The sequence below is a fragment of the Leopardus geoffroyi genome, chromosome D1 (genome assembly GCF_018350155.1).
Source record: "Leopardus geoffroyi isolate Oge1 chromosome D1, O.geoffroyi_Oge1_pat1.0, whole genome shotgun sequence".
Classification (NCBI taxonomy): Eukaryota; Metazoa; Chordata; class Mammalia; order Carnivora; family Felidae; genus Leopardus; species Leopardus geoffroyi.
The window spans coordinates 58,393,743-58,417,401 of record NC_059329.1 but is presented as its reverse complement, the minus strand read 5'-3'; the positions used below and the strand labels follow the sequence as shown (position 1 = coordinate 58,417,401).

Sequence of the window (23,659 nt, the reverse complement as noted above, 5' to 3'; positions counted from 1 at the left end):
GACCAGGAGACTGCAGTGTCCTGCAAGTGAGGGAAAGGGAGTGAGGGGCAGGATGGTCCACAAGGCCAGGTGCTGCCACAGGGTCAGGACTGCAGCAGTCCTTGGTTCGTGGACATGGTGAGAACAGGACGAGGTCTGATTGGATTGAGCTCCCCACAGAAGCCAGATTGTGACAGGCGATACCTGGTGGGGACTTAGGCCCCAGGGAGGTAAGGTTTTTAATTCTGGGCTCTCTGGGTATTGGTATATTTTTTACAGGTGGAAGAAGGGGACACGTTTAAATGCTAATGGGAGAGTCCCAAAGAGAGGCTGAAGAACCAGATACTGATGTTTGGTGGAGTCTGGGGAGGTGTGGAAAGGGACAGCCCGTGGGAGCCCCAGACCTGCTGGATAAAGGCGGCTGGTCAGGATGGGACTCCAGAAGGCCCAGCTCATGTTTGCTCTTGCTGCTCCCCTGAGGCCACAGGTGCCACTACTCCTACTCCCAGACCCCTGCCCAACCCGGCCAGGGCTCCCTAAGGCTGGGGCCACAACAGGATGGCAAAGTGAGATCACCATCTTGTCTGTGGGCAGAGGCCTTTCTCCTGTGCAGAAGCCATGGACCTGGCCCAGTTAGCACAGAAAACTCCTGCCCAGAGAAGCTGGGCAGACATGCCTTGAGATTTGATCTCTCCCTGCCTCTTTCTTACCTCTCCAGGGCACAGGCTTCTCTTTCTGAGGCTTCTGAGGTGTGTAGGAAAGGGAGGGGACTTCCTAGGGCCTAGGAAACAAAGCTTTCCCTGTTCTAGGAGAGAGGAGGGAAAGAGACAGGCTGTACATCAGGAGGAATTTTCTGGAGCACCATGGGTTGCCAAAGTCTGAAACAGGTTGTTCATTGTAGGGGCCTAGTGGACATCATCCGTGCTCCCAAGGAAATGTTCCCTTGGACTACCAGGGTCCACTTGGTGTCCCTATTTGCCAACTCTTAGCTGCATGTCAAGGTTTGGCTTCTCAAACTTGGCTGTCCCCTGAGCCAACCAACCCCACTTCACCCAGGACTTGGATGACACACCAAGATGATGAGAAAGCAAGAGATGGGGTGGGAGTTGGGTCCCTCCTACTCTCCAGCCTCCTTTTCCAGGGGAAGGCTGGACTGGGGACTCTAAACGCCCTCTTGCTGTGGAGACTGAGGCTGGGTCTGGCTTCCCAGGCCAGGTAAGAGATAACCCTCACCTTGGTGCTGGGCCCTGGGGTAATAAGCACACTTCTTCTCCAGCACTGCCTGCCACCCCCACCCCGGCACCCCATTTTCTGCTTGCTGGAAGGTCAAAGTATGACTCTGGCCTAAATTTCTTCACCTGTCCCTAAAAGGATGGGATGCATTGCTGAGGGATCAGGTACGGGTATATCCAATGCCCTTGGCCTTCAGGGCCCCCACCCTCATCTGAAAGTTTTCCTGGCTTGTCCCTCTGAATCTTGGCAGCCCTGGGAGCTAGAGGACAGACTGGGGCGCTGGGCTGAGGGAAGTTCTGAGTCTCACCTTTCCTTAGTCCACCCCTCACCCCAAGGACCAGAATTGTGAGTATGGGGCCCAGATCTCCACCTCCCTGTCTGCTCCTGGTCCTCAGCCCTGCCATTGTGACCTGGAGCTGAGTCCCCGGAAAATCCCTTTCCTGCTCTGGCGAAACTGCTGTGACACAGCCCAACAAAGTCTCTGGCCAGAGGTGCCCTCAGCTCCCACACATGATAAGAGCTTTCCACCGCAAGGGAGGGAGAAGGAGTCTCCTGTGAGGTGAGGACAGGAGGGAAACTGGGGAGCATGCTGCAGAGGCACAGGGCATGGGTTGGTAGCAAGGGCTGGAGAGTTAGGAGTCTATCCTGAAGTCCAATTACAGCTCTAGTGTGAGCCAGGTCAGTGAGCCTCTTGGGGCCTCAGTTTTTTCTCTAGTTGAGGAGGCTGAAATACTTGACAGGCTATAGGAGCATCAGGATTTGGGGGCCAGGCCCTGGGAGGCAATGGTGGCTACAATGACCAGGGAAAGAAGCCTAGGCCTGGACTAGGGCTGTGGCTTTGCCCAGAGGGAGGAGGAGGCAGAGATTTAGGATGGAAAATGGACAGTAGTTGACCATTTGGGTGGAGACCACATAACCTCCCTCGACTGTCCTTCTGTGACTACAAACCTGTAAGCTCCTTCTTCCCTTGGTTTCCCAGCTGACAAACTCTCCCTTTAAGCAAACACAGACACTGCCTTCTCTGGGGTGGGCGGGAGAATGCGGGGCCTGGCCAGGTGTGAGCTCCGACTCTGAAGCTCACAGCTCTGTGACCTTGGCCAAGGTACTTACCCTCCTTGGCTGCCCTGTCTTGAGGGCAGGGTTAATAAATAGGGCTCGCCTCCCATCCTGCTGTGAGGATTTTGAGAACTAGCAAACATAAAGCACAGCGCTGGCCACACGGTGAGCCTTGGAAGATGGCAGCCTTCATCATTTATGACCTCCTGGCCGTGTATCACACACCTCCATTAGTCCAGGTGCTGATGGTCACTTCCCAGACCCCTCAACTGAATCCCAAGGAAGCCCTGCTATGCCTGAGGGGAGATGCAGCATAGTCATTACCTGACTGGTGAAAACAAGGTTAGCATCAGCTTGGGGAGCAATCCAGGGGACTCACTGGCCTAAGAGGTGGTGTCTCCCTGCCCCAAGAACCACCAGTCTGGTCACCCCGGACTTTTTTTTTTTTTTTTTGGAAACTTTTTTTTCTTTTAATAGTTATTGAATGTTCTACAGCTTACAGTAAATATCATAGTTACAAATTCTTGGCTTCAATCTTTCAGAGTGATCACTATCTGATCTTCAAAACAAAATGAAACAAAAACCCAAAAGAATCCAAAACAACAAAACAAAACCAGATTTACACGTCATACACACAAGGCGAGGCCACGGGGCTTTCCAATCTTTACACTCCAGGCTGTGTTTTGAAAACACTGATAAGTTCTTTGATCAAACTACTTGGAAGACACCGGTCAAAGGTTTATTATTATTATTTTAAATGCTTTTCTTTTTAAAATGTGAGTTCCAATAAAATTTAAAAATTAGATTCCAACCTGTAGATTAAAATGAATTAAAAAATACAAAATCATATACAATGCTCTCACAGGGATGTTACATGCCACGAGAACAGGTTTCTCTGTCACGTGATATGATATAGGGATGCAATGCCTTTAGTCAGGAGATAGACCCTTGGGCCTTTAAAGGTCATTATAGACAACTCCAAGTTGCTAGAGGCCTGGCCTTACCTCCCCTTGGGGTAAGGAGGAGCTTGAGTCCCACCATAGATCCACACGATCTGGCTGACTTGAGAAGGTGGTCTGTGGGCAATCCCACTCTTTTCCTGACTCACAGGCATGAGGAGGAAGGCTAGAGCCTTGAGATGCTGGTCTTGCTGGGGTCAGGCCCAAAGAGGATTTCACCCATTTGACTCCTATGGGCTGGTACTTATCTGCAAAGCTGTTCTATAGGTTCTCTTCAGGAAGGAGAGTACCCACTCTGCCAGGAGCTGCAATGGGTCCAGGGCCTCACCGCCACAGCATGAATGCCCAGGGACTATGGATGCAGCCGCAGGGAAGCAAGAGCTCTAGTTACCCTTTCTGGTTTTGTGGCAGCCAGTCCCAACTCCTGTGTTCCTCACTTGGCCACTGGGTTGGATTCAACAGCATGCAAGATAGAAAATAACCATTGGAGAAACTGAGGGAACAGGGCCCAAGTCTGGCTCAGGCAAAGTTGGCTATGGAATGTTGAAGCTGGCCTGCCAGGCAGGAATTGTGAAGGCTGGGCCCTGGAACCATGTAATACATAACTTCAGAAACAAGTTTTCTAGGAGAAGGGAACACAGGTAAAGGACAAACCCTGCAGCCAACCTGGCATGCCCATGGAAACTTGATCTCTGAGGCTCAGGAATGGAATTCAATGTTAGCCTGGTTGAGTTTCCTCTGCTGTTGGGCTGGGCCTGGATTCCCCTGGGGCTGTGCCCCTGCACGGAACCTGCCTCCTACCTGCTCACTCCACTGCCTAACCTGCCCCTCTCTGGACTCTGAAGCTTGGCAAGCAGCTGGGGACCGCACACTCTGTAGTGATGTGGTAGAACAGAGGGTGGAAAAACAGGGCTTCCATTCATCTTCACTCAAATGCAACTAAGAAATGCCATGGTGATACCTAAATGATTAATCCAGCCAGAGTGCTATAACCAAGACCACACAAAGACCAAGATCCATGTCCTCTAGGCCTTCCTTCTCTGGCCATGAGGCAGACCCAAGGAATCTGATATGCAGGGCTCCGGGCTTGGCTCAGCCAGGGCCTCACTGGGGCTCTTGGCTAAATCTTGTCTACACAAGGACGCCAGAACTTGGTGACTCAGGGCCTGCCTGCCTTTTATGCTCCATGTGATTCATTTCTGAATGCCACTCAGAACAGAGTAAGCCCCTCCAAAGGAGCATTCCAGCTGAGAATGGTAAACCTCAAACTTGGAACTATACAGTGTCTCTCTTGGTCCTGGTTCTCACCCATGGGAAAAGCAAGCCCAGGGATTGAAGGCATGTGCTTTTGGCCATTCAAGGCTACATCAGGTCCCCTGGGAGTGTCGACTCACTGCGTTTGGACAGTCGGCAGGCCCTCCGGGGTCAGAAAGCAAGGGGTATGCAGGCTTCCCTGGGACACGGGTCTTTCAATGGACAGAAACCTGGGGGCTGCCCTTGAATGTGTCTTCAGCTCTCGGCATCATGACCCCAAAGTGTTATGTTCAGGTTAGGCCTTCTGTTGCCAATTTTCATCCTCCTGGTGCTGCCAGGGTCCTCGGGGCCCCTCATAAAAAATCTCAATTGGGAAGACTGAGCTCCCCAGGTCTTTTGGAGTCTTCCTCTGTTTGGAACAGACAGGTAGCAGCCCACCCCTTCTTAATGCCTGCCACTGAGATCCAGCAGGTGCCAGGAGAAAAAGCAGAGGATTTGAAGAGTTCAAATCTCAGCTCTTTCTCTTAACTGTATGACTTTTGGCAAATCTCTTCAGCCATTTTTTTTTTTTTTTTTTTTTTTTAAAGTAAGCTCTAGGCCCAGCATAGGGCTTGAACTCACAACCGAGATCAAGAGTCACATGCTCTACCAACTAAGCCAGCCACGTGCCCCAAGTCTCCTAAGCCTTTTAAGACTTAAGTTTTTTCCATCTATAAAATGAGGATTTGGCAATCAATGAATGTCAAAGCACTTTGTACATTAAAAAAACATGTGGATAGGTTTGTGTGTCCTTGTTCGATATTTAGATAAGGGGATATACACTTTAGGGTCATTGCCAAGAGAGAAGAGCCACAGCAACTGTCCCGTCTCGTGAGGAAAAAAATGTTTTCACAAGTGGCAGAAAAGTTATGTTTCAGGCTCTCACCACTGGGGGGCACTCCAGACTCCAGATTCCTGGGCCCCAGGCTAATGAGGAAAGGGAGTCAGGTACAAGTTGGGGAAGCCAAGAGGGTTGGCTGGTGACTAAAACCACCTGTACCCCTAACCCTGGCCACCAAGCTTGTGGTACTGGGGGCAGGCACTGGAGTGGAGGTGTCTGCATGCTGGTGCCAGCACTGTAGCTCACTATGTCATGTGGGCACACTCCTTGTCCTCTCTGGCTTGCTGGCCTTCCTAACAATGACACGGCCCTTCCAGCTCTGACCTTCTGTCCAGCTTTACCAATGGGCTACCCAGTATCTTTAGATGCCTCCCAAGAGATGCCTATGATCCTGCCACGAATGTTCATCCTGACAGAGGCACACTACTACTACCCCTGCTCTCCTGGACTTGTTCCCTTTGCGATGACTCCCCAAGCTTGGCCAGGCTTGTGGATCTCCGTCAAAGCAAGAGGGGGAGGCCAGCAGAACTGGGGCTCCACCATGCACACTGAAAAGAGGGTGCTGGACTTGGGGCTCTTCCAGACCACAGCCTTTCTGCACCTTGTTTTTGCCTTGGGGCCTGTCTTTGATCTGGAATTACATACTAGGGCAAAGAAAGGGTGCAGAGCATAGATGCTTTAGTCCTCAAGCCTGTATGTGCAGTCAGACTGGAGGGAAAGCAGACAAACTGGGATTCAAGTGGCTCTGCCACTTATGAGCAAATCACTTTGCTTTCCCAAGTCTCAGTTTCCTCATGGATCAAATAGGAGGAATAATCTATTTCACAGGGTTAAGCCACATGATGGATGTGAAATTGCTTTGTGAACTGTGAGGTACTAGATGTTAGTTTTTACTTACTGGCATAGAAAGAACAAAAGCAACAGGGCCATTCCTAGGTCTCCCCTTTTTTACTTCCTCTCTGTGGTTCTACCCAGCCCACCTAGAGGTAGCAGGGTACATGGAAACCTATTAGGATACTAGCTAGCATTCTGCTCACCTTGGCAAGCTCCCTTTTCGTCTACAATCAGTTTCCTCATTTGTTAGATGGGTGTAATAACTCTAACCCCGTCTCTCTCTCTCTCAGGGCCAGTAAATTAAAGGCTGTGAAGTGCTCTGAAATCTATGAAGCACCTGACAAATGCAAAGGTTTCCTATTATTATCATTAGTATTATTTTGGCATTTTCCACACACATATGACATAATCTAGAACAACCTTCACCCACCCTTACAAAACCAGAGAGCAGGAGGAGGTATCTGCAAAAAGTGGATTAACACTGGAAAACTTTGTTGTTTTAAAATGAAACCCCATCAGCACTCTAGAACAGACCATTTAGAATAGCTAGGTTTCTCCTTACTGGTCCTGCAGTTCCCTGGAAAGCCAAGAAGGTGGGTCCCCCAACTCTTGGCTCTGGGTTGGATGCTGATGGGCTTTGCCCTCCTGGGAATGCCAGACAACCTCTGAGGTCCTTCTGGCTCAAGAGTTTCCTGATTTCTTCCTCCTTTAAGGGAGACATGGGAGGTAGGGGTAAGGGTATGTCCAAGTGCATGTGAATTTAAAATGAAAAGGGTTGTTTAAAAGTCCCAAATGTTATCAATGATCCCATTTTGTACAGTAAAATGTTCCTGCATCCCCACCCCCACAGGAGCTGCTGGCTCAGCCAAAAGCTGGGTGCAGGGGACAATGCTGGGCAACCTGGGCTCCTGGCTGAGACTAGCCTGGACTCCTGACTTGGGGGTTCCTCTTCTCCCATGCCTCCTGGGCCTCATCCTTGTCCCCTTCTCTTTTCAGGAGGAGGGGCTTTTGTCCTAAAAGCATAGATCCTCCTTTTCAGCCAGCCCGCTTTCTCCTTCTCCTAGGGCTGGAGTCAGGTATAGAACGAAAGTTCTAGATGTCTTCACAGAATTTCCAAATGCTATTTCTTCATTTGCCATTTCTGTTCCTGCCATTTGCCCCCATGTGACCTCTGCCCAGTCTTTAACCCCGCTTTGGAATTGATGGAGAAAAAGAGCAGAAACAAAAGCCCAGAGACGGTTCCAGAGTTCACTGGGTGTGAGTGCTGCTGACTTAATTTCTACAAAACCAAGCCAATCCATCCCTAGTTAAATTTTTGTGGATAACATGCCCCTAGGTAGGAAGCCTGCATTTAATGCTAATTTACTGCAAGATCTAGGGAAGTTCTTTCATCTTCTCTGAGCCTCAGCTTCCTCATCTATCAAACAGGGGAATGGATGAGATGATTGCTAAGGTCCCGTCAGTTCCATGAGTCTATGAAATGTTTATTGCTATTGCTTTTCCTTCACTATCCTGACCTTCAGAGCTGCCAGCACCCACCTGGAATGTGGTTCCTTCACTTTGGCCGTGAATGGCACAAGATAACCAAGAGCCCCACGGACAGGCTGGTGAGCCCTGGCACTGGGAAGGGCAGAGGGAAGGGAGAGAAATGCCATAGGTTCCCACTCTAATCAGGAGGAAGCATCTCATCAGAGTGGGTCCCTGTGGGCTCAAGGGCCAAGGTCTGGATTACATAGGGCATCTGGCCTTCCAAGGCTTTGGGAGGCTGGGATACCATCACCCTGCAGCTGCTTGGCAGGACTGAGGTCAAAATTACATTTTGAGGAAGTGCCAGGTCAGTTAACAACACTGTGCAAATCAGAAGGTCCAGGCCCAGACAATTTGGCGAGAGACCTTACAAATCAAAGCCAGCAGGCAAGCACCTCTCTCCCCTCTTCCTTCCCCCAGTGCCCTCCCTCCCCCCACCCTCCCTCAAGTTCTCCCAAAGAAAGAATCTGGTTTCCCCAGGTTCTCACCTGGGGTATTAAGCTGCTATGAACACTCCTACCTAATTCAGGTGGTCCTGTTCTCGGTCTGTTGCGATGGTTCTCAGAAGACATTTCCTTTGTGTCAGGACATAGTAACGTCCTAAACTAATCTTGCTCCGGAAAAATAAAGAACAATCTCCCAGAGATGTAACCTGCTCAACAGCTTTGAGTTCCTACCCTAGACCCAAGGGCCACAAGTGTTACGCTCTGCAAAGGAAATCACACCTTCAGCTGAACCATTGCAATAAACCCTGCTCTCTGCCACTAAACTAGGATCCCCGGGGACTGGATGCTTGGGGAAGGAGAGAAGAGCAGAGAGGATGTGCTTGGTCAGGAGGAGGGGACAGAGCTGGAAGGGTAGCTGCTAAGAAGGAGACATTGGGGAGAGGCAGGAGATTAGAAAAAGCAGCTTTTACAAAAACCAAAAATAAAAACCAAAACCGTTAAAGATGCATAAAGTGACCCTTGCACTTCCGTTGTCTCTTCTTGCAAATAGAGGTGGTGCTGCTAGGGAACTGCTCCAGCACCTGTGTAAGACTTGAGTAGTTGCATACAATGTGTGACTCCAGATCTGAGGAAGGAAGAGGAGAGCCATTAGTGACCATGATATTCCTGTCAGGCCATTTCAGGAAGCCACTGGATCCCCTCCCCTCACTGTGGGAGCCCTAAATGGAGCCCTCTGTGCCTCCCTAGTGGAGCTGCCTGCTTCCTGTCCAGTGCCGAGAGCTCCTGGAGGACGTGGAGGGTAGGGGAGATCAGGAGGTAGGGCAGAGGTATTAAAAGTTGATGTCCCTCAGGAGCAGTTGAGGGCAGTAAGGAAGCTGGTGGGTGGGGGGGATGTTGGCCCAAGGTCTCCAGCCGCCCCCCTCCCCCACTATCATCACCAACATCTGATTAAGGTAAGATTGCATCTGAAGAATGAGGACCAGAGTTAAAGGAAGTCTAGAGACTGTAGGTAAAGAGCACAGAATTTAGCACTAGAGGGCTGGAGTTCAAGTTCCAGCTTAATTCTTACTGGTTAAGTGATGTTGAACTATGCATTTATCAGTAAAACAGAACTAATAATCCTCATTTCACAGAGCTGCTCTAAGGATTATGAGATAACATACGTAAAGTATCTAGAACATATGGAAAGTGACAGCTATCATTAAGGGTAATATTACTGAACTCAGAGCAGGAAAGCAACTGGTAACTGTCACTGGCCCCTACAAACACCCGTGCTTTGCTAGGGGCGGTTCTGGTATTTGGTCATCCTCCTACCTCTCCCAGCCCAGGCCCCACTCACTTGGATGGGCTGCAGGCTTTACCAGTGCGGGGGCACATAGCTGTACGCAGGGGTCCCTTGGGCCCTGTATGTTGGCATGGACACAGGGTGTGCCCCAATCGCGGTATGCTGGGGTGCAGTCAGCAGGGTACCTGAGCATCCAGAGAGAAGAGTAAACCCAGTGAGGCTGTCCCAGGGTGCTGGGATGAAGAGGATGAAGCCATGGTCTTTCACACAACTGCTCCCCAACCTGGGCCCCCGACCTGCTCATGAACTTCCTGCCCCTCCCACCTTGCCAGGCTTCATCTCGTTAGGGAAAATTTTGTTGATATGCCAAGACAGAGTCAATCACTCATCTTCAGTGGCCTCCTTCTACTCTTCTTTGTATGCTTTTTGTAATCTACCGAGTGGAAATTGTTGGTTTATATGGTTGTATTTCACATGGGCTTTGCTGTTCCTAAAGGCAGGGCTCTGGTCTGATCTATCAGTAACTGGTCCGCAGGACCAGAACGAAGGCTGGCACCAAGCAGATATTCGATAGCTTGCTAACCTGATTTAGGGAATGAGGCCTCAACAACCCCTTACATTAGGGGGCCACATAAAATCCCAATTCTCACCCCCTGCCCACTAGACCCCTTGTACTCTCTTCCCTCAAATGATTCTTTAAAAGTTGGGTCTCTAAAAGTTATCCACAACCCTCTTGTCATCTCACGCTCTTCTTTTGAATGTCCGCGCATCCAGAGACTTCCCTAAACTTACTCTCCCGGTGTCGTCTCCATCCCTATCCTCAGGGTTCCTGAAGGGCAGGGCTCTGATGTGATTTCTGGAGTAAGCCAGAAATGGAAAAGGGTTCCCTCATGCCTTGCAATTAATTACTGGACAGGGGCTTAAGCTTCTGCCTACTCAATAACATTAGCCCCGTGCACTCCCTTCTAGAACCCTGCTGCTACCAGAGTATTAGTGCCATCATCTTTCCTCTAAATGACAGCCTCCCCACCAACCTACCTGCTTCCAGCCTCTCCTACATAACTGTGCCTCCACCCTGCAGCCGAGAACGTTTAAACCAAAACCATCTCTCCTCTGCTTGAACCCTTTGCTAGCTCCCCACTTTACTTTGCTGACTACTCCAGCTGCTCTTCCAACTCCATGCCCCTTTTTTCTAAGGGCCTTGGACCATTTCCATTCTGTGAACGTGTTATGCTCATGTTCTTTCCACCTGGACTGCCCTCCCTCCCCTCTTCCATCTCTCTGGTTAGCTTCTGTTCACCCTTTAAGGTCTAGCTCAGTATGTCGTCCTCGGTGAAATCTTTCTCATCCCTATGGACAAGATTCCCAGAAACCCCCAGAACAGAATTTCTCATGCTATGGGACACTCGATTCCATGACTGTGTTCTCCAGTCTGTCATGAGTTTCTGGAGAAGGGGGATGGACACTGACATAGATGCTGCCCTCACCTGCTGACATTGCCATGGTGGTGCCGGCCACCATGCCCATGGCCACACCGTTGGTCCGGGGGGCAGCAACAGGCGCTGGGTAGATGGCGGAGGGAATGCTGTTGGGCTGGACAACCGTGGTGTGGTGGATGACGTGGGGCTGGGCAGCATACACCGGCTGTGTGTAGTAGGCTCCCTGAGGGAAAAGAGGCCGAGGTCACACAAGCTTTTGGAGATGTGGGGTAGGACATGGGGAGGAGGAAAAGGGAGGGGGAGCCTGTTCCTCCCAGACCCTATGGGATAGGGCCAGATAAGCATGGACCTAGAGATACAAGGTCTGGGCCCCAGTTGGGACTCTGTGTCTGTCTTACTACATGACTCTGGACAGTGCAGTAACGGGCTCAGCTTTTCGTTATGAATTACGAAAAATAAGGCTCCAACCCTGTCCTGCTTTGCTCCTAGGGTTGCTATGTGATCTAATAGGTAACAGCCCGAATTCTGACATTTTAAAATGGTTGGATCTTACTGCAGTGTGCTTCTATGAGCTGCCTAAAATGTAAAGGCAGGGACCACAGTCAGTGAGTGAAGATATGGATGGGGCTGGTGAATCCAGACCACTGTGTGCATGAGGAATTACCAGCGGGGCGATCACACTGGTGCGAGTACTGCCGTTTTACCTACTGGGGACTGTCACAAATGCAGAGCATTTCCCCAGATGTCTCTTACTATTTCTCTTTAGGCAAAGAGGTGAGGATGGAGACAGTTGTCTTAGGTGACTTCCCACTGCCTAGATCACATGGCTGCTTCCTGCTGCCACAGCCCACAGGCCTGGTGACCTTTGTGGGGAGTAGACACAGCCCCCTGGGTCATCTTACTCCAGAGCTTTCCCAATGCCTCTACTAACTAATGACAGGAGCCTCAGAATATGGGTTTATAATCCCAGAGGTCTGAGAACATAGTGCAAAGCAGCCTACCACAAACCAGAAAAACAATCTCCAGCCCACTGTTCTATCTTTTAAAAGTTTTGCATTCTATTCTACAATGTAGCTGTTCTTTAAGTCAAAAAGTGTTCTCCTCACTACTTAAAAACCTCATGTAGAACTGTCACCCCAGAAAAAATGTGCCATGTGGTATGCTGGAGCCTCATATAGTCCCTGTCATAGCCATCCCCTCAGAGTACACACATTCTCTCTAGCTGAAAGAGCCCAGATGGGGACACTAAGACACTCAGAGAAATAACTTACTGATGGTCACACAGGGCACTGGTGACAGAGCCTGAGAACTTATCTCCTCCCTGTTCAGTTCACAGACTTTATCAAGGAAGGGTAGGTGTGGAGGTTAGGGAGAGAAGCCCAAGACACATGGGGTCTCATCCTGACTCAACCAACAGCTCCTTGTGTGACCTTGGACAACTCACTCTCCTCTGGGTCTCAGCTTCCCCACTTGTATAAAAAGGAATTGAGTGGGGTACCTGGGTGGCTCAGTCAGTTAAACATCCAACTCTTGATTTCAGCTCATGGTGGTAAGACTGAGCCCTGTATTGAGCTCCACACTGGGCGTGGAGCCTACTTAAAATTCTCTTTCCCTCTCCCCCTCATTCTCTCTCTCCAGAAAAAAAAAAAAAAAAAAAAAAAAAAAGAAGGAATTGAGCTAGATGATTTCCAGGGGCCCCTGCTCCTTTGACTTTCTGGGCGCTATTCATCTCAATGGCTTCATGCATCACCCCTGAGGGGCTGAGGTGGGGTGAGGGAGTGTGTAGACTACAGGGTACCGTTTCTATGATATAATAGTGGCAAGTGGCCAGACCCATGAACTTGCCTTCCCTCTCTTCCTCACCCACCCCCAACCCTCCTAGGCTGGTCACTCCTTTACCTGCAGAAGTGGTGGGCCCAGGCTTCCACATGCACCTACCTGGGCATACAGATTCTGCTGGGGGTAGGCACTTCTGATTGGATACATGGCCGTCTGATAGGGGTTGGGTGATGGGGAGTAGGGGGGTGGAGCAGTATTACTCTGGGTCGGTGGGACCTTGTACGGTGTCCCTGCAGTATATCCTGTACCAAGGCAATAAGAGAGACTTCCAGTTAGTTGACAGAACATTGTCAGAAGGTAGCAGGTCCCAGTCACGACTCCCCAGACAAGGATGGGCTGATTCCAGGCTGGAAACACAGATGAGAACAGTGAACAGGGCTCCACCCAGAGAACCTTGGCCCCAGAGGCAGCTCCCTCAGTCCTGGTGCACAGGGCACACAAGTGATTCTGGCATCTTGTATTTTTCTGGGTCTCAGGGGTATGACATATAAAATAAGAGGCTGGAACCAGATGATCTCCTAAGGGACCCTTGCAGCTCAGACAGTTTGGGATTCTGTCTACATGCTGTGAGACAGGCACGTACACACAGACAGGAGACCCTCCGCCCACTTGCCCTTTATTGCACTCTGTCTTCCTGCTTTTCTGTCTCCTCACTCAGCAGGCCAGGTGTCTTCTGCTGCTGTTTCTCTTTTGTTTTCCCCCTTATTCTTTTTCTCTCCTTGTATCTCTCTCTTTGGAATTCTCTCTCCCACATTCCCCTTCTTCCCTGAGAGGGTTAAGGTGAAAAGCCCACAGAAAACACCATTCAGAGCCAGCCTTTCCCCCCACTCCTGGGGCTTGGAGGGAACCACCTCTGCCTGAAGTCAGGGGTCATGAAAGTTCACATCAACCTGAAACCTAGGCCCCAGGGAGCTCACAATCAGCGACTCAATTAAACTGTGCTACCTTTAACTGTTCTGGAAAATAGAGTCAGATCCTATGTCCACAGGAAAAAGCTGAGACATAAATCACCCAGGAACAAGACTGTGTACTCACAGAACACAAAATGAAATGATTCTATGGAAACCAAGTGATCATCAAGTGACCCCTAACTCTCTTACTTTATACAACGGGCTCAGAAAGGGCAAGTGTTTTTACAAACTGCTCCTTCTTTCTAAGCTGAAGGGACAGTGCCAGAAGACCTTGGCTTTGGATCTCCAATGGGGTGTTGCTGATACTTCTTCCCTGGGCTTCCCATCCAGGCTCAGTCTGGTTGGTACATCACTGACCTTCTCCTGTCTCAAAGTAAGGTCTTTCACCTACAAAATACTCACCAAGGACTGTCAGCAACGTGGTGCTGATTCTGCAAGAAGGGACTGGGGGGCAGAGCAGAGAGGGGTGCTTTATTGGAAGAAAACAGACCAAGGCTTCAGTTCAGGCTTTTTTTTTTTTCCAATTTGGTGTGCCTATTATCAAGTGTCTGGGCTTTAGTTTCTATTTTGTTAAATCAGAAGGCTAAGAATGAAGATCTCCTCCTGAACTAAAATCCCATTTTTCTAAAGATCCTAGGTCTCTTTTACCCTATCCCCAAGTAAAAGCAAGCTGCTGTAAGGTCACAAATCTGTCTCCATCCACAGCACTGGCCTGGCCCCCCCCCCCCCAACCACCTCCCCGCACCTGATGAAGTACTCAGTAGGATATGAACGCTGCTATTTGGTCACCACAAAAGGCACCACCGAAAGGCATCCTTGTCCTCTTCCCTGGAATCATGTCATTTACTTTTCCATCTGCAGATCCATAGTTTATTCCACGAGAAACTGGTTTTGTGGTCAAATACATTTGGGAAATAAGTAGCAATGAAGATGGAGTGGAAAGAATACATTCAGGAGAAGGTAGCATTGTGAAAAAAGAGAAACTAGACATGGAGGTGCGAATCAGCTGAGAGAAGTCTGGAGCAGATTCCTCCAAGTTTCTAGATTGTGGCACTAATTATGATATGTGGTCAAGGCAGGTGAAGCAGATACTTCAGGGGCAGACAGAAGTCTAAGTCTGTGATATCTACAAGGAGCCATCTGAGGGGCACTTCACCTTGGAGGCACGGTTTTTTAATCTGTAAAACAAAGGTGGGGGTTCTCAAAATGGGCGTGTCCCAAGACTGTGCGATGAACTATATCATTCTGAAGGATTTTAATCACTGTTTTAAAAAAAAAAAGTGCAGTAATGTAGAATAGAGACAAATAGGTTTGTTTTTTATTCCATGACCCTGAGAAGTTTTAAAATGACAGGATGAACTATGAATCTCCAAGATAGGAATATGCAGGAGACTATTTCACAAATTTAATTTACCACTGAATCTTTTATGCAAGCTATTAACATTTAAAACAGGCAAACTATAGGGGTGCCTGGCTGGCTCAGTCGGAAGAGCATGCGACTCATGATCTTGGGGTCATGGGTTTGAGCCCCATGCTGGGTGTAGAGATTACTAAAAAATAAACCATAAAATTAAATAAATAAATCAATACATAAAACCTGAAAACTACAGGTTTTGTATTGCAACTTATCTTGGTAAGCAAAGTTTTATTGTAACAGCCATGTCCATTCATTTACTTCTCAACTATGGCTGCTTTCCTGCTACAACGGTAGTTACGACAGAGACCATATGGCCTGAAAAGCCTACAGTATTTATTATTTGGACTTCTACAGGGATAGCTTGCTCAATCTGATTTAAAGGAATAAAATAAGGTTATGAGGAGTCCTGCCAGAGTGGAGAACATCTCTTTTCTATGCAGAAGGGCAGGATACCCTTGAATCCTAAGATACCTGTCTCTGAAAGCTATACAGCACAGAGTAGCGGTTATGAGTAGTCTGGAGCCAGACTGACTGCCTGGGTCTGAACCCCAGCCCTGCTATTTAACAGCTGTAGAAAACAGCAGTCTCCTCATCTGTAAAATGGGGACAACAGTACCTATTTCATCGGGTTGCTGTGATAAGTACATTAATTAATAATTGCAAAGCTCTCAGAATAGTGCCTGACACATTAAAAGCATTTCATAAAGGTGAGCTATTATTCTTTTCTCTCTCTCACTGTATAGAGAAACACTTAGTAAGCTTCCTGCCCTGGTGGTGTGCAAGCAGAGACTGGTCTGAAAGACTACAATAGAGAGGTTAAACTATGACTTCCATTGTGTGATCCAACTTGGAACACAGACTCCAGGATTCTAAGATTCTAAAACTGTATGGCTTAAAATACCATGACTTCACAATTCTTTCAAGTTAACAAGCCAACGGTACTGGCAACTTTCCTTTATGTTCCCCAAGAATGTGCTCTGGAATTTCTATCCCTGGGGGAAGGCTGCTCTATTCCTCTATGCCACAAGGACAATCAACCACCTTACAAAGTATTGAGGTTATCTCTCTGAGGAAAATCAAAAAGCACCAAGAGTCTGCAGGAGAATTTGGTTTCCAAGTCTAAGAATAACTTTTTCTGAAAATGTTTCCCTTTCTTCATGTTATGAAATGAGATACACATATACTCAGAATACAAATCAGCAGCCAGAGTACCCTTGGCAGCCAAAAGATGATGCTGCAGAAGAAGGCCTTGCTCATTTGTCCAGACAGTTTGAGAAGGAAGAATCAGAGCTAGAGATCATTAAGCCCCCAGCACAGACATTTCACAGATGAGATGACAGACAGATGGCTGAGACAGAGCAACTGCTCGCCAGGACTCAGGACCCAGTGCTCCTTCCTCCAACTACAATAGTTCTCAAGGTTTCCACCTGTGTTAAGAGGCTGCAGAAACTGCCTGGGCTCCCATCCTGGGCTTTATCAGTGAGTCAGGTCAATTCTTCTCTCAAGGAATACCCTCATTTGGACTAGATAGTATCAGAAGGCATTCTAGTGTTGATATTCTAAGTCTCTGAGTATTTCAGTGAGACTTATGAGAAAATCACTGCAGTGGACTTTCTACAACTGACTGACAGTCCTGTCCGTACCACTGAGGATTATAAAGTCCCCTGGAGCTATAGCCACAGCTACCTTGGGCAAGGCAAAATTTAGGATTTGTTATTCTGTGCATCTAAGTAAAAGAAGCTATTGGGCTTGATGATGCAAAAACAAACAAAAACAAACAAAAAAAAAAACCTCATTGATTTTCCTGAAATGAACTTAGACTCAGCTCCCTCACTGGAGGTCTGGCACTTGTGAATGGACTTCTACCTAAGTCTGAAGGTCACAGGATTAGGACTTTGGAATGCTATGCCTTCAGGACATTAGAGACTTGCATTCAACTTTTTACATTTCAAATGAATCTGGAGCTGAGAGGGGGGCAGCGACCTTCCCAAAATCGCACAGCAAATCAGTGCAGAGCTGGCTCAGAGTTCAGGGCTTCCCATGACCTGGGCAGCGGTTCCTTTCTGAGTTATAGGTCTCTGCAGTCCAATCTTGGACATCTGGCATTTTGGCCTTCATGTCATCATTTCATTAAAGGCAATACTGTGACAGAAAAAAGGGAATTAGATCACTAGAAGTCCCAGCTCTGCCTTATGAAAGAGGCTTTGTTTATGAGGCCCTATTCTTTCTCTCAGGTCCCTAACTATAATTTTAGGGTCCATCAAACAGGAAAATAAATAGAGTCTGCACATTAGTGAGATAAAAACTGTTTTAGCCCTCTCTTCAATCCTTCTGCACTACCATAAATCTTTTTCAGTTGGAGAGCCCCTACCACCTTCAAAGGCATTGATCCTTACATCAAGGATGCCTTTTAGACTAATCGGTTTATCGACCATCAGATTTACATGTCTGAACAAAGCTCTATGTCTGAGTCTTGCCTTGACCCCCAAGTCTCCTTGTTGATAGCCGAACAAGAGAGTGTGGAATAAGTAGGAGGGAGACCCAATTACAAACAGCCTTAGCAAGTGTTAGTAAAATTAAACTGAATTTGTTAAAGTGCCCTGAATTTTCTGTAGCAATTAGAAGCCACAAAATCTGTGTCGGGAGGAAGCCTGGTGGGAGTGGGAGGGGCAGGCGAGCCAGCCTCTATTTAAAAATTCCACAGGTTCACACACTACTGGCTTTAAAGAAAAGGGGCACATTGTGGTCCTTTCCAGCGACTGTGACAGCCTGTGAGGACAGTGGGAGGTAGCTGCAGGACATTTCAATGGGACTTCAGGAAGATTTCAACACAGGAGAAGGTGAAGCCTTCTAATATTCAGACATTCTCACTGTAGAAAGGGTTGCCTGTGGAGGGAATGAATACCCTGGAGATATATATGCGAGCAAAGGCTGGCTGGTCAACTACAGGCAGGGTAGCTAGAAAGGTCCCTGCTGGGGTGGTGGATATTGAGTACACAGCACCTTCGTGACAGAATCAGGAGTCTAACAGCTAGACAGAACTTTCAAGAGGTCCTAGTCCAGCCCCCTCATTTTACAGTTGGAAAAACCAAGGTCCAGAGCATGGACATAAATTATCCAAGGTTGTACAGAACCAAGTCTAGAATCCAACTCTTCTGGTCTCCATCCCAGGCCTCTTTCTGCTAAACTACAGTAGGTGTGTCTATATGCATGTACAATCACGTGTGGGTTTAAGAGAAAATATGTGTATGTATAAACCCATTTACATATATGTTCGCTCAATTCTACCTGAGGTACCTGAGAAAACTCCCTACTACTGCCATCCCTCTCTTAATGAGTACAATCAATCTCATGAAAAAAGTCAATAAACTTAACCTGAAATTTAAACCTGAGTGATATCTTTTTAGTTGTGCTGCTTGCTACTTGGATGACATTGGACATATTACCTTTCTGGGCCTCAGCTTTCAAACCTAAATAAAAATCCACCATAATAGGACTATAGTGTAGATTAAATGAGAGGGTGATAATGAAAGCAAATTCTCTAAAGGTGAAGAGTTAGGTTCTTCAAATGTAAGTTGATGACGACATCTAGGGGCAACAGTAACTAAGGAGAAAATAACATTGGGTATTAAAAAAAAGAAAAAAATGCAGCATATTCGTTTAATCCACTTAATAGATTAATAATTAACTGAACTACAAACTATCAGGCTTTATCTGCAATATCCCTCTTAAGGGTATGTCAAGCTTCTGCTGGCACAACTTAAGAAAAAAGCACTCCCCACAACCAAAGCCAGCCATTCCTCTTTGGGACAGCTCCAACAAGGCACAAAGTCTTCCTTATATGGAGTCAAAATGCCACTCAGTAACTTCTAAACACTGGTCCTCATTTTACCCACAGAGACATCTTGTATTAAAAATCAGGTGTGGGGGCACCTGGGTGGCTCAGACGGTTAGGCGTCCGACTTCAGCTCAGGTCATGATCTCGCAGTTCTTGAGTTTGAGCCCTGCATCAGGCTCTGTGCTGACAGCTCAGAGCCTGGAGCTTGCTTCAGACTGTGTGTCTCCCTCTCCCTCTGCCCCTCCCCTACTTGCACTCCGTCTGTCTCTCTCTCTCTCTCTCTCTCTCTCTCAAAAATAAACATTAAAAAAAAGTAAACATCAGGTGTGAAGGTGAAACCATCAGTCACCCCACTGAACCTCAAGATGAACATAACCAATCTGATTGGCCAGATGGTTTCTGTCTTCCCTGAGGATTCCCTGTACATACCTTGCTCTCACAGTGTAGCTTCCACTCGGAGAATATTTCTCATGCAGGGGGCAATTCTGCCTCCCCAGGAGACACTTGGCAATGTTTAGAGATATTTTGGTTGCCATAATGAGGGTTTGCTGGCATCTGGGGATGGGGGGGAAAGAGGGCGGGGCAAGGCCAGGGATTCTGCTTAGCATCCTACAATGAACAAGTTGGCCCCCTACAACAAAGAATTTCTATCTGGTCCAGATGTCCATAATGGCAAGGTTGTGAAACCCTGTGCTAGCTAGAGGAGCCCTCTCTGTCCAAAGGTCCACAGGCCTTCAAATGTTCTTTCCTTTAAAATGTAGTAACAGTTCTTCCCTTATCAAACTTGTTGGCCAGGTGCATACTTCCTCCTCCCTCCCTCACTGCTTTGTGTCTCCCCAAAGCCGGGTACATGATCAAAGAGGATGACCTTCCTTGTATGAGGAAGGTCAATTTTTTGTGTGGGTAGGAGAACCTCTTAAAATAAGTGTCTTACAAGGTCAGTTTTAAAAGTGCCCTTTCCTTTCTTTCTAAGAGACAAATCAGTCCCAACCAAGGGGAACAAGGAAAGGAGGAGACAGGCTGTATTTACTGAAAGCCGCAGAGGATGCTTGGTAAGTTCGGTTCTCGGTCCCGGTGTCCACTGGGAGGTGGAAGGTGCCTTCAGTACCACAGGAAGACGAGTTCTGTGGCCAGGCCTGTTTCATCAGCAGAGTTGCTTAAGGGAAGACACAAGAATGGCATTAGGCAGAAATAAGAAGTGGGCACCACCAATCACAGACACAAAGCAAGGGTCTTGTGCTGGATGGAAACATATAACCCAAGGGGCCCTGTTCAGACACACAGGATGGTTCAGCCTTTCTGAGATGGGCGAGTGGGTTGCGGGGAGTGCTGAAGTGAGCTTCCAAATGATTTGAAACCAAGGAAATCTGAGTTTACACTAAGAGAGCCAGGGTTTTCTATCCACTACCAAAACCTTATGAAGATGCCTATGAATACCACCTCCTACTGACATTCTGACCTAAGGCTCTGGGATATTCCTTAGCCGCTTTCTTATGAATATGTCACAACTTGGAGCCTTTGTGTACTGGGCCACATCAACCAAGTACTCATTTTTCATGTCTGAAATCTCACCTGGGGGGTGTTTAATAAGTTTTTTTCAAAGAGAGACCTCAAAAGAATTATCACATGACATGAACCTTGCTGGACTGCCATCTCTGTTAAAGGGACTGAGCTGTGGCAGTTCAGGAGGCATAGGCTGTCCACAGGGGCTCTTCCCATTCCTTCTTCTTCTGTACACCCAGCTGGAGCCAGACAGATAAACATCTTGCACACCCTTTATACCTCCTATTGAGGTGCTGCTGTGCCCCACCTGAGATATCTCCTCATGAATTAGAGATGATCTGCTGGGCCATTAAGAAATTCTATGTCAAACTTGGGATAGGTGTAAAATAGAGATGAGGCGCAGTCTGAAATCTGCAGACACTTCTCAGGTTCACCTGAAGCTTAGCCTGAGAAATCTGAAGGATGATGTTTCATATGATCTGGAAGTGGGGAATGACAAAAAACTTACCTTCATGGTATCCTGTGGGGAAGGAGAGAGGAAAGAGGGTTTCAAAGGGGGGAAATGCCTAACTTTTTAGAGATTTCTCTTGATATACTTTCTCCTAAAGGAGAAACCGTTCTTGACCCAAATTTCTATTTAGAGTAGGAAGAACAATTTTAATAGTATCTTTTCCACTCAAATAACATCTTGGGTATGAGGGGTTTTAAGGAACATTAGCAGGATGTGGGGGCTACACTGGCAATAGTTGGATATACTGGAAACATTTTAACAAGGGGCTAAGGTGCAGCATGGTGGCATGAGAAGTATGCCTGTCCACTCTGATTTTGCCAGGGCAAGGACAGCCCGCCTCCAGAGAGATCCCATAACCCCTCTGCCCATCCAGGTAACAGGTAATGCCTCTGGTTCCTTCAGCCTTGGGAGTACTGCGGCCAGAGGAAGAGGTCAAGGACCCTGCTGTTTTGCCAAACTAAGGCTAGAAGTGTAGCTGTTCTAGGCTGACTCTGCGCTTGCATTAATGGCCCGCAATATATACAGCAGATGCTGAGAAATGAGAAGGAAATCATGGGCAGGAAAGTGACACTAAAAGGAGAATTCTGGCAGAAGAAATGGACACCCAGCAGAATTCCATGCAGAGTCCAAAGCCTTTGCTGGACACCAAGACATGGCTCTGCAAACAATACAGGAGGAGGGCAGTCAATTTTAAACAATTACCTTGAGTTTCTTTTCCCCGGGGTGGGAGCAGGGGGTGGGGATTAATAAAGGATCCAATTAGTGTTGAAAAATCTTATCAAGATGTCTCCAAATTTAGAATCTGCCACTCAATGTGGCTGGAAAGCCCTGGTCACTCCAAACAACTTCCTAAAAAGTGAAACATGTAATTCTGAGAAGTCAGATGTCCTCAAGACCCTACAGGGTTCCATCAGGGAGCAGAAGGCCTGAATTTAGCCACATAAAATTTGGATGTCCTGTTCCAGGCCAGTTTTTTCCCCCAAGTGGTGCATACTTCACCATAATTTTCATCATAAGCCAAAAGTCTGACATCAGTCTGAAGGACTGCATGACAATTAAAGCAAATCAAGATTAACCAAAGAGTAACTGAAGCCTACACTGCACTCAGCACTGAGGGGAGCGCCACAGTGGACAGGAACACATGTGGGTCATGGTCACCGCACACAAGGTATTTATGGGCTAGCTGGGGATGCAACACAGCCACACGCCAACCAGAGAGTGAACAAGACAGCATTATGCGCAATAAAATAACATTCCAGATTAACCAGGAAAGAAGCAAGTGCGACTGTGCCTTTAATTATGTCTTATCTAACTGATCAAGTGAACTAAACTGTGTATGTCCTGAAGAAGTGGGTATTTCCTTCTGGTTTCATTAAAAAAGAAAAGAAAACAAATATTGGGATTTTCTATGTTTCTCTCTATATTTGAGTACTTTATAATTTAAAACTGGACAAATATGAAGACTACAAAAACCAACAAATATCAGCTGTCAACTTGACTTCCTCATTGGTCTGTTGTATTGTGCCATATGATCTTCCTCTTCCATGTAAAATTCTAAAGTAACCCATTCTGTTGGTGGTAGCAACTGAGAGCTCAGTTGTGGGATAGAGACAATCCAACTGAAACTTTAGAGGCACAGTAATAGAGGAGGCTGCTCTGACAGGCATGCCCGCTCTTGGGTGCCATGAAAGGTACCAACTCCTAGAAATGTTCTACACTTTCAACTAGGTGGTAGTAAAATACAAGTGTATACATATGTCAAATATTACTGAGCTGTACATTTGAGACTAGTGCACTTTATGTCCTACTGTATATGTATTCTTCAATTTAAAAAGGAGAGAGAGAGAGAAAGGGAGAAAGAAAGAGAGAGAGAGAGAGAGAGAGAGAGAGAACACACCCTTGGCAGTGAAGGGCCATGGCCCAGTCACAGCATGCTGCCCACATCCAGGTGCTGGGTTGTTCACTTCCCTGGATACGGGGCCCTCACGCCCTCTGACACTCTGAACAATCTGTTAAGCACACTTACAAGGAAGAGAGGCAGCAAGGGACCATCATCCTGAATAATGCAGTAGGTCAGGAAATCTGAGTTCTAACCTGGGCTGTGCCACTTACTAGCTGGGGGACCTTGGGCAAGTCACTTAATCTTTATTTTGTTGTCTCATAACACAGCAGTAATAACTTCTCTCTGATTGCTTCATATTGTTGACGTGAGGATCAAAGTGAAGTGCCATCCAGTCTTAACAGTTTCTAATTCTGGTATCTGCTCGTCTTCCATCCCCACAGTTATAGACAGCTCTAATTTAAGTTCTCATCAGCTCTTAACTACTGCAACTGCTTCCTCATTGTTCTGTTTTTACACCTGCCAACTTCAATCTACAAACTGCAATCAAGAGACATTTCTAAGACCTAAATCAAATCACAAAATCTTAAGAACACTCCACGGTTCTCCACTGCCTACAGGCTAAGACTGAACTTCTTGTGTGGCATTCAAGGCCCCTCATGATCTAGCCCTGTGATCTCTCTAGTCTCTCACTGTTCTCACTTTCCAACCCTACACTATAGCCACACAAACTTTATCATTCCCAGAATATGCCAAGGAGTGTCACAGCACATCTCTGTATTTTTGCTCATGGTTCACTTTTCTTGGCCTGTCTTTCCCCAAATGCCACCTGGTAAAGATTTATTAAGCCATCAATCATGAGCTTGCCTCTACTATGAAGTCTTTTCTTTTCCCCACCCTTTGACCAC

At 47.3% G+C, this 23,659-nt stretch overlaps 1 protein-coding gene across 6 annotated transcripts in view; it reads right to left on the bottom strand.

Moving 5' to 3' along the window:
* Positions 1 to 2,982: 2,982 nt before the first annotated feature.
* Positions 2,983 to 23,659, bottom strand: part of FAM168A (family with sequence similarity 168 member A) — a 207,748-nt gene continuing 187,071 nt past the window's right edge. For 2 of the 6 annotated variants that reach the window (XM_045484088.1, XM_045484087.1), the window contains 6 exons: positions 20,909 to 20,920; positions 19,928 to 20,053; positions 12,831 to 12,973; positions 10,941 to 11,115; positions 9,508 to 9,638; positions 2,983 to 8,793 (listed from right to left, as the gene is read on the bottom strand). In XM_045484088.1, coding sequence (XP_045340044.1) covers positions 9,526 to 9,638; positions 10,941 to 11,115; positions 12,831 to 12,973; positions 19,928 to 20,053; positions 20,909 to 20,920 — 569 coding nt within the window. In that variant the 3' untranslated portion in view covers positions 2,983 to 8,793; positions 9,508 to 9,525. The remainder of the gene's footprint in view (positions 8,794 to 9,507; positions 9,639 to 10,940; positions 11,116 to 12,830; positions 12,974 to 19,927; positions 20,054 to 20,908; positions 20,921 to 23,659) is intronic. The other 4 variants (XM_045484091.1, XM_045484086.1, XM_045484089.1 and 1 more) reach the window with 2 other exon arrangements.